This window comes from Sceloporus undulatus, chromosome 2, assembly GCF_019175285.1.
Source record: "Sceloporus undulatus isolate JIND9_A2432 ecotype Alabama chromosome 2, SceUnd_v1.1, whole genome shotgun sequence".
Classification (NCBI taxonomy): Eukaryota; Metazoa; Chordata; class Lepidosauria; order Squamata; family Phrynosomatidae; genus Sceloporus; species Sceloporus undulatus.
The window spans coordinates 218,759,442-218,770,629 of NC_056523.1; the positions used below are offsets into that span (position 1 = coordinate 218,759,442).

At 41.8% G+C, this 11,188-nt stretch overlaps 1 protein-coding gene across 1 annotated transcript in view; it reads left to right on the forward strand.

Moving 5' to 3' along the window:
* TMOD1 (tropomodulin 1) overlaps positions 1–11,188 on the forward strand; it is a 55,665-nt gene that overhangs the window by 31,129 nt on the left and 13,348 nt on the right. Inside the window, 2 exon segments of the mRNA XM_042452323.1 lie at positions 4,168–4,305; positions 9,925–10,009. Of these exon segments, the coding sequence (XP_042308257.1) occupies positions 4,168–4,305; positions 9,925–10,009 (223 nt within the window).

The following is an 11,188-nucleotide window of genomic DNA, read 5'->3' on the forward strand; positions in this document are numbered from 1 at the left end:
CCGATGCAGAGAGAGTAGAATTAATTGCCTTCACACGAGGTTGCTGGTTGCATCTCTGCTAAGTTTTTGCTCGACTGTCTTATTGTAATTAAATGGATGCCACGGAACATGGATTCTGCTGATAACCATGTCAGTGTAGCCCACCAAATGTGTAATTCACACACTTAACCCATTGTAAAAGTACAACTTCTGTTATTTGACCAGTATTCCAATTTTAATTTAGAAAAGTGCTATTGTACCTATTAGATGACAGTATTCCATACTGAACAACCTTTTCAAGAGAGTGGTTATTCTGCAAGGATTTTATTCTTGTCCTGGAGTCATATTGGAACACGGGAACCTTTGTTAAGAGAATTGCTAGATACTTTTGAGAAGAGCTTCATATTCTTTGAAAAAAGAGGCCAGGCTCAGCTTGATTTAAATTAGTGACTCCCTTTCCAGAATTTCAGCATTCTATTTCTTGATACAATTTTCCAATGGTTTTCAGAGGTATTCTTGAAACCTTGCGAAAAACCTTCAAATTCTCAGTAACTGAAAATCTCATTACGGAGACCAGCTTCTCTGAAAAACCCTTGTTACTGTTACCGGCTTGCCTAAACCATAAGAGAGCCTTCTTAAGTACGTTTGCTGTTGGGAGCCAGCAACCAGGTCTCACAGGCCGGCGATATCTACTGCAAGCTGAGAATGAAGCAGAATTGTATGTAAAGATCGCAGGGTTCGCAGCTCCTTAGTGACATATTGGGTTCAGAAGATAAAATGAATGGGGAAAATTACTGAAGGTAGGATATTTGAGCGCCAACTGAACTCATCACACTAAAAGGAAATATTTGCCTATCCCCCCCCCACACACACCCCGCACACACCAAACGGTATTTTCAGCAAATGTTTTAAAGATAGGTTCATGTTGGTTCTTTTCGGGGCTGAATATTTGGCTGTGAACATTTAGGTGTTTGTTACTAGACATGCTGATCTCAGGCCTACCCACGAAAGAAAAACACGCTGGAAGTAAAGCCAGGTTCTCCCTACCTCTGGCATATGCATGCGCGGTGCACATGCCTTCCTCTCTTTCTTACTAGCTCTTATGCTGCAATACAAAGCAATATCAAAAGTGACACTTAAATTCACTTTTGGAAGTCCAGCAACTAAAGCGCACTTGGGTGACTCCATCTGATTGCCGGGCATATTCATAGGAATATTTCCCCACTCATGTGTAAAGTTTCACCTCTCCAGCTGTCACTTCATTTGCACTTCATTCTGCTGAGCGTTAGTAGTGGGTCCAAGCATATAGGCAGTGAGCGTCAGAAGGCGCAGTTCTGTACTTGGAATGTCTCCATAGCAATAACAATGCATTTACATTCCTAGAATCTAGAGTTGGAGAGGGCCATCCAGTTCAAACCCCGTATGCAGGAAATCACAATACAAGCATACTGACAGATGGCCCGTCCGGCCTCTGCTTAAAGACCTCCAAAGAAGGAGGACTCCACCACCACTCCAGAGAAGGGTGTGTTCCACTGTTGAAACAGCCCTTACTGTCCAGGAGGTTCTTCTAATGTTGAGGTGGAATTCCTTCCTGTAGCTTGCATCTTCCTCCAGTCCTAGGCTCTGGAGCAGAGAAACAAGCTGTTTGTACATTTTTTCAAATATTTAAACATGGCTATCTATCACCTCTTAAACCTTCTCTCTCTCCAGCACTAACAATCCCCCGATCCTAAGTGTGTTCCTCATAGGCATGGTTTTCAGATACTTCATTTTAGTCACCTCTTTTTGGCACGCTCCAGTTTCTCAACATCCTTTTTGAATGTGGTGCTCAGCACTGGACACAATATTCCAGGTGGGCCTGGCCAAAGCAGATACATGGCAACTATTTACTGTACCAACTGTCAGTGAAATCCGCACTCTTAAGCAGTTACAATTTGACGCAATTTGCCCCAACAAGCTGGGTACTCAGGCTTACAGACTGCCAAATCAAGCTGCTTCGGCGTACTTTGGAGTATGCTTTTACTGATGCATGGGTGCTAGCGTCCGGAGGTCGCTCCAAAGGCCACACTCCCTTCTAAACACTGGGAGTGCAGCTTTGGTGATCTTCCGATTCTTAGGATGCACGCATCATTTAAAAAGCATAACCTCAAAGGAGACCCCGAAGCAGCTTTATTTGGCAGTCTGTAACAGTCCGTAGTTTACACAATTTATGAAAGGCATGGAGCTGAAGCACCCTTGGCGCTTCTGCCTGGGGATCAAACTCACAACCTTGTGGCGCAGTACAGCATTAACACTGTGCCCACCCGGGTTCCCATGGATAGGGTAAACCCTCCTTTTCCAGGACATGTGCTACATTTTAACTTTCTGTCCAGGAGGAATTCCACAATGTCCTCCTTTTTGAGCATGAGTGAGAAACATGAATTTACATTTATATGTGTCTTTTTAGCTTTTCTTTTGGAATGTCCTACACTTTCCTTGAATGTCTTACATTTCACGGTGCCTCGTCCTCCTTTGCAGTTAGGACATCTGGTCACCTGCAGCCAACAGACCCTAACTGAATATGTATTGCTACTTCAGGTCTTCCACAGGCCTCACAAGGACATTTCTCTAGAGTAGGTGTTATTGCTAGTTTCCTTTTCCCAAGTAGGGCTGAAACAGGGGAGGTTCAAGCTGTCAAACAAGAGTTGGGTCTCTAGGCACAGATGGATCCTGACACCAAGATTCAGTGTCACAGTGAGGGACAAAGCATAGGACTAGTGTATGATGTAGCTTGCTGTGTTAGAGCCAAGAGCATGTGAGGTTCTAGATTTATTGTCCTATGACTGACTCTCAGACATAAAAACAAACCATGAGTGATCACAGTCCTGCATGATTCATAAAGACTGTTTCCACCCACATGCCCTCAAATGGGTCCATTTAGGGAGAACTCCATATTGGTGGCATGTAATGCTGGCTTCATTCTACTCTTGGGCAATTTAAGTCAGGAATTAAATTGTAGTGTCAGCAAAGATGGTCTTAAGTTTTGTGTGCTTCTCATTTTTGCCTGAACCTCTAATTGAATGGTCATTAAAGAATTTTCACATGTAGATAATTGCATGTATAGAACTTAGGCCTACCATGTTTAAAGCACATGCTTACCCATGCTTTTTTAGAAGTTCCTAGGATGCATGTTATGAATTATAATGTCAATCAAGTAAAAAAAGATTGATTAAAAAACTAGTTCAGTCAGTTCAAAAGCTATCTCTGCTTAATTGCACCCCTCTTAATGTCCATTTAAATGCACATAGGAAAAAAATGGTTCGCAGGCACTCTCTTACACAGTAAAAGTATCCCCCTCTTGCCTCTTATACAGTACCTGAGGGAACACCTCTTCCAAGACAGTACCTATTACAATGTGTGTGTAACTAATTGACTAAAAGTGCAGAGGTAATACGTTCTTTGAGTTAAGATCACACTACAGTCATGGCGCAAATATCATTTCTAAACTGCTGTCAGGTTTACATTTGTACAGTGTTGCTGCATGATACCAGATCATTTACCTCTGAGGATGGATATGGCTTTATTTATGTTTCTATATGCTTCTAAATGCACTTCATAGAGTGATGGTGTGAGAATGTAAACTAACTTTAAAACCAAATAAGAAACTCCAGCTGTTCATTTATTTGGAGAGTAAAGAGGCTTCTTAAACATTTTTGTCAGGGCCTTACAAATTCTGTGGGTAGCTCACATGGGTCTTGTCAAATGGTGTGAAGAATTTTACTACTTCCATCATTGGTTCTACCAGATTTCTAAGCAACTGCAGTAAAATTCTCTTTAACCTTTGTCAGCATACATAGACAACTGGCTCACTAAATGGAGAAATGGTCCAGAAGGATGCTATGATGTGGTAAGGTGCTACTTGAAAGTTGTTTTCATGCAGTCCACGTGGTTATGGAAAAACATGTGCTCACATCTGATGTTGTCATGTGAGCTGTGTTGAACTTCACCCATCATTCTGGGCCATCTTGAATTATGCTCTGCCTCAACCCCTTGACTTCAAAATATAAACCAAACAAAACCATTTATTTGTGCTATTTCAAGCCTTTTTTTAGGCTGCTGTGTGTCTTGGCCAAATTTTACTTTCCCAAGAAAGGAAAATCTGTAACTTTGCTCAGCATATTTTGTTTTATTATCTTCTCTCTCATGTAGCTATTCTTGGCATGCATACCCTGATGAGTAATCAACAATATTATGAAGCTCTTGGAAGCACAACCATAGTCAACAAAGAAGGATTGGATAGTAAGTAAGATTTACAGCCTCACAGATTCTGAAGACTTGAGCAAACTGGTGCAATCTTACTCGTGCTTGCTGAACACAGATATTGCATTTAGTGAGTTCACACTAGCAACTGTTCTTTGATGTGCCCTGAAAAGCCCATGTATTTTTATCAAATTCCAGGAAGATTCACTGGTGAGTGGTTTACATGATTCTTTCTTTAGTCTTAATTATGGAAAAGCAAACTTCTCTCTAAAGAAATGGTTAGCAAAAGAACATCATATATGTTGACAGGAAAGGACTCCATATCAGCAGATCTATTCCTGAGTAAATGTTTTCCTCTCTCACTCAGAGATATTGCATCTTTACACAAAATTTTGCTTGTGGCTTTTTCTTTGCCATTATTTAAAAGATTTTTTTCAGACTCCCCTTTCAGGTTGCATTGCCCTCATAAGGCAGCTTGTATAATTTGAAAAACATCAAAACACATGACATTTAAACATACAGATACAGTAGCAACAGTAAGGATTTTTAGGCACCAAGTATAGACTGAAATAAATGTGTTGTTTTAAAGTCAGCCATGATGTACTTAGAGATACCTCCCTAAGAAGGAAGTTCCAAAGTTGTGATGCCACCATTGAGACAGGGTCATCCTTTATAGCTGCCAGTAGTTGTGTGCATTCAAGTCATTTCCAACTTATAGCAACCCTGTAGCAACTCTGCCATTGGGGTTTTTTTGGTAAGATTTGTTCAGAGGGCTTTGGCGCTTTACAGACCGCCCAAAAGGGTGGTCTGCCGGCGCTGGTGTTTGCTGCACGAAGGAACTGCAGCAGACAAACCGCGTGGCTCCTCTGCGCAGCAAAAAGAAGCCGCAAGAAGCGGCTTCTTTTTACGGCGCCATTATGATGCCGCAAAATGCCATTGGCGCACTTGTGGCGTCATAATGGCGCCAAGACATCTGGATGCTAAGCATCCGCTATGTCAAAATGGTGGTGCCCATGTAGAATAGGCACCACCATTTTGTATGTGCTCGGCACGTACTAGGGTTAGGGGTGTCCAGAAAGGACGCCCCTTCCTAACCCTAGTACGTGCCAAGCACATACTTTTTGGAGGTGTGGAACCCGCCTTTGTCACGGTTGCCTTCTGAGGATGAGAGAGAGACCTGCTCAGGGTCACTTAATGGATTTCCATGGCTGAGTCAGGGTTTTGAACTCTGATCTCCCTGAGTCTTAGACCAGCCACTTCACCACTCACACTCTCTGAATAGCTGCCAGCATAATGCTTAATTGCTGTGATGGATGAGGGCCAGAGAATATGGTTTCCAATGCTAATCATAATGTTTGGGAACGTCCATATAACACTAGCAATAGCAAGTACATTTCTATACCACTCATCAGTGAACTAGCACTCCCCAAGTGGTTTACAGTGTGTAAAACAATTGCCCCCAACAAGCTGGATACTCATGTTAGCGACCTACAAAAAAGATGGAAGGCTGAGTGGACCTTGGAGCCCTCCTTTAGAATTGAACTTAAAATGTGGTGGCTACAGGACCAGCAATTAATCACTTCGTCAACCAGGGCTCCTTTATATGAGTAGTAGACATATAAGTAGTAGACAGCTTTTCAGATAACATGGCCCAGCCATTTGGGGGCTTTAGAGTCCAGCTTCTTGAGGTGACCTCACAACTAAAAAGGCAGTCAGTGGTCCCATACACACAGGCCAAAATAAAGCTGCTTCAGGTCACTTTGGAGATATGCTGTTTAAATGACACATCTTAAGAGGCCAGAAGCTGTGCCAAAGCTGCACTCCAGTCCTTAGGACTGGAGTGTGGCTTTGGCGCAGCTTCCGGCCTCTTAGGACGCATGCAGCATTTAAACAGCATACCTTCAAAGTGACCTGAAGCAGCTTTATTTTGGCCTGTCTGTATGGGCTCAGTGTGAATTATTCTGAATAGATATAATATGATATGAGCACCTGGGTACCACGTATGTTCTGGCTTCCACATTCTGTAGCTAGATATCTCATGGTTGTTTTCAGAAATTTATCACAGTATGTCCTTTATATACTCCAGTATGATAATTTAATATATAGTTGAAAATATTTTACTAGCTGTTTTTTTCTAGCTGTTTGCTTTGAAGTGGGTGCTTGGGTTTACTACCCACATTTACCACATTCTATAACCATGACAGTTTCTAAAACTATCTTCAAGGAGATCCCCATGTAGAATGCACTGCAACAATCTAATCTGGACATAACCACCGTGGCTAGGTTTGCTTTTCATGGCTACCAAAAAGCAGTCACGATAAGTGATGTCACCTCCACTTCCACAGACAGATCTGATGTCAAGGCACTTCCAGACTGCATACCTGTGTTGTAAACTACTTTGTGTAGACAGAAGGCACAAGTAATGTGAGCCATTAACAATCCAATGCTTAGGGATCTAAGAAAGTTGATAAAATCAAGTCAGATAGGAAGATGTGCAGAAGAGTTGCTGAGATCCAGTTAGAGGTTTAGAGAAAAAAAGGCTGAATTTCCAAGCTGACATGGGCACCTTCCACAAAGAGTAACAGACATTGCTTCCAACAGCTGAAGAGTGTTTGCTGTTTGCTTGATCTGCAGAGGCTGATTATTAAATGAAAACAGCTCTGGCAGCTCAGTACTGCAGATGTGTTGGGCCTCTTCCCAAACACTTTGTGCTGCTGTTATCAAAGAGGGAGGGATGGCAATCTGGCTCTTCAGAGGGAGTATGGGCCCATCCAAATTAAGATAGAAACATTTATTTTATTGTTTGTATGTACAGCACTGTGTAAATCTACAGTGCTATATAAATAAAGCATAATAATCATCATCATCATCTAGATTTTTGAATCTGCCATCTTCCATTATTTCCGTCTCGTTCAGATTAATTTTCATCTTTTTAGCCCTCATCCATTGCAATACTGTCCCCAGGCATCTGTCCAGGGATTCAGCTCCAGAACTAGAGGAACAAAAAGATAGACTTGCATATTGTGATGCCTTAACCTAAACCTATGGATAACTTTCCCTGGCTTCTTGATATAGATATTGAAAAGCAAGAAGGAACTTTGTATCAAGTGACTAAAGGGTAAAACATAAGTCCTCCAGCACAATCATTTGGGTCTTTCCTCTCAGGAGGAACTGGAACCATTCAACACCATGCCTCCAAGTTCCATCCTAGACAGAGAATTTGGAGGGATACCAGGTTGTTTTCAGTGGTCTGAAAACAAAAACAACAACAAAACAATGGGGTTAAAAGCCCCATTTTTTTTCCTTAGTATAAGTCACCCAGGATGCAACAAAGGCAATTTCTGCCTCAACCCTAGGAAGCTGGAAGCCAGACTGAAAGAGATCTAAATAATTAGATCTATTCTAAACAATCAGTGTCTTCCAAACCTACTTAGAGTTACAGGGCACTGCCTACACCTTGACCTTGCTCAGAACTGGTAAATATGAAGCTAATCCAAGCTTATGCTCCAACTACAGAGGCAGAAAAAAAACCCCTGAAAGATTCCATGCTGGAGTCCAGGAGGAAACTGATGACACACCAAAATAGGACTTCTTCTTAATAACAGACCATTGGAATGCAAAAGTAGGAAACAGCAAAATCAGAGGTTATAAGAAAATTTGGACTAGGATAAAGAAATGAAGCAGAAGAGCTACTGCAAGGCCAATAGTTTGTTCACTGCAAACACATTCTTCAATCAACCCAAGAAGCAACTGTATACATGGACACATCACCTGATGCCAATAGAGAAATCAAATAGATTACATAATTGGAAGCAGAAGACAGAGAAGCGCAATTGTGTCTTCAAAAAGAAGATGAGAAGCAGACTGTGACACAGGCGGGTTACAGACCGCCATAAAGTATGTATTCAGTACGTACTAGGGTTAGGAAGGGGCAGTGCTTCCGCACCCCCCTAACCCTAGTACGGACTGAGTCCGTACAAAATGGCGGCGGCCGTTCCACACAGCCGCCGCTATGATGGCATCACGAACGCGCCACCTCCAAATGAGGTGGCGCAGACGTGACAGGGCACTTAATGCGCCCTTTGCGCGGAGCAAGAAGGACTTCTGTTTCGGAGCTCCTTCCTGGTTTGCGTCGCTGGGCGCAGCCTTCAGACAGCTGTGCCCAGCAACGCAAGGGAGAAAGGGGCCAAGCGGCCCCTTTCTCCTCCTCCCCGCCGTCGCGGGGTGTCCTTGGGGCTTGAAGCCCCAAGGACACCCCTTTCCAGGCTGCAGGGAAGCAGCCTTTTACCACTTCCCCGCAGCCTGCAAAGCAGCAGATCAGGGCGTCGGAGGCTGCCGGTCTGGCAGCTGAGGCCTGATACACCGGGGAAAGGCGTGCCTACAGGCCGCCCCAGAGGGGAGGTCTGTAACGCGCCACAAACTATGAAATACAAATATAAAAAAAAATTAGTCTAAAGCTACAGAATACTAAACAAACCATCATGCCAAAATACAACATGAGGAACATCCCTGTAGAATTTAAAGATAATATGAAAAATAGATTTGCACCATTAACCCTAATTGACTAGGAACCAGAAGAACTCCAGACTCAAGTCAAGGATGTTGTCAGGAATTAATGCAAAAAGGCACTATCTATAGCCAAAAAGAAAGAGAGGGCTCAATGAAATTCTACAAGCAGTTAAGGACAGATAGAAAGTAAAATGTAACAGAAATAGAGTCAGAACCCTGAAGGCAACTGTTCAGCGATTTGTGTGCAGGGACAATGGGAACTACTATAATAATGCAGACAAATAGATGATAACAACAAAAGAAGAAGAACAAGAGATCTCTTCTAGAAGATCTGAGAAATAGAAGGAGAATTAAAACCAAGAGTGGGGATGTTCTATGAACAGCAGGGGAACACACTATACAAAAAAAAAGATGTTGGGAACAATAAATAGAAGAACTATATAAAAGAGATGAAAGAGTGAGAGATTCGTTCAAAGAAGAACCATATGAAGACAAACCTCCAGTTTTAGAAAGTGAAGTGGAAGCTGTACTCAGAACACTTGGGAGAAACAAATCACCAGCAACAGATGGCATATCAGTAGAGCTACAGCCTACAGAGACAGCATCTACTCTAGTTCTAACTAAAATATGTCAGTAATTATGGAAAACAATGGCCCACAGTTGGAAACGTTCAATATACATTTTGGTCCCCAAGAAAAGGGGGCAGCAAGGATTACAGCAACTAGAAGACCATTGCATTAATTTCCCATGCAAGCAAAGTGATACTCAAAACTCAACAACAAAGACTTTTACATATATGGAGCAAGAAATACCAGATGTCCAAGCTGGGTTCTGGAAAGGAAGAGGCACTGGTGATCATATTGCAAATATACATTGATTAATGGGGCACAGCATGAATTTCAAAAGAAAATCAATCTGTGCTTTATAGATTATAGCAAAGCCATTGTGTGTAAATAAAGAAAAACTGGGGGCTACAATATTTGATTGTCCTGTGGACTAAATCTACTCAGCACAGGAAGCTACTGATAGGACAGAGTATAGAGAAATGGAATGGTTTCCAATTGGCAAAGGGGTCAGGCAAGGTTGCATTTTATCTAGTTTAACTTGTATGCAGAACATATCATACATTAAGCAGGATTAAACCTGGAGGAAGGAACATCAATAGTTTAAAATATGCAGGTGACACCATACTACTAGCAAAAAATAGTAAAGATTTGGAACAATTCCTGAAGAAAGTCAAGGAAGAAAGTGCAAAGGCAGATTTACAGTTGAACATTATGAAAACATAAATAATGACCACAGATGATTTATATGACTTTAAAGTAGAGAATCAAGCTGTTGAAATATTTCAAGATTTTCCATAGCTTGGCTCAGTCATTAATAAGAATGGAGACTCCAGTCAAATCAGAAGACTCCAACTTGAAAGGGCAGCTGTAAAGGAACTAGACAAGATCCTGGTATCTAAAGCTATGTCATTGAATATTAAGGTTAGGATTGTTCATGTGGTGGTATTTCTAAAGAGAAAGACCACATTCTATATGGATAGACTCAGTAAAGGAAGCTAAGCCTGTGAGTTGCCAAGATTTGAGCAGGGCTGTTGTGTTGGGCAATTCAAATCTCATAAGCCGTCAGCCTTTGTATAGTAAACAAAATATTTAAATATCAAAAATATCAAAGCTAAACCTGTTAGAGATTCGCTTTCATTTGCAGAGTACAAGGGGGAAAAGGGCTCCAATCTGAGAAATGACAACTGAAACTGACTTATAAAAACAACAAGACAAGTAGCTTGCAATTAGTGAAAAGTTAACTAATGGCTTCATTTACATTGCATGGGGAGCTTAGATCCTAACTAGCTAATGAATAGATCAGGTTAAAGAAGAAAGCTTCACTTTCAAGGAGAGGTGTAGGGGACTTCCAAGGACAGAAGAATTTTTTATGTAATTTCCTAAAGGAAGTGACCTGGATCACATGGTTTGGTTGTTTTGTTGCATAGGGTCTTTATGACCATACAGTTGATACTGTGGACAGTCAAGAAGACAAACAAATGGGTTCTAGAACAGATCAAGCTGGAACTCTCTGGAGGCCAAGATGGTATTCAGACTGTCATACTTTGACCACATCATGAGGGAAAATAAACCATTTCAAAAGACAATGATGCTAGAAAAAGTGGAAGGCAGTAGAAAGAGAGGAAGACCACATGACAGCTGGTTGGACTTAATCAAGGAAGACAGGGGCCTAGGCTTGCAGGACCTGAGCAGAGAGATTGAGGATAGGGGGACTTGGAGACGTCTCATCCAGAAGGTCACCATGAGTCAAAGTTAACTCAAGGGTAGCTAATTACAAGAGGTTTCTCATTGGAAGAGGAAGAGTTTCTCATGCAGGAAATGCCTTTACTACCTAAACCTCACTTGCTCTAAATAGCAAAGAGAGAGGAGAAGAGAATGCTGAAATTTCCCAACAT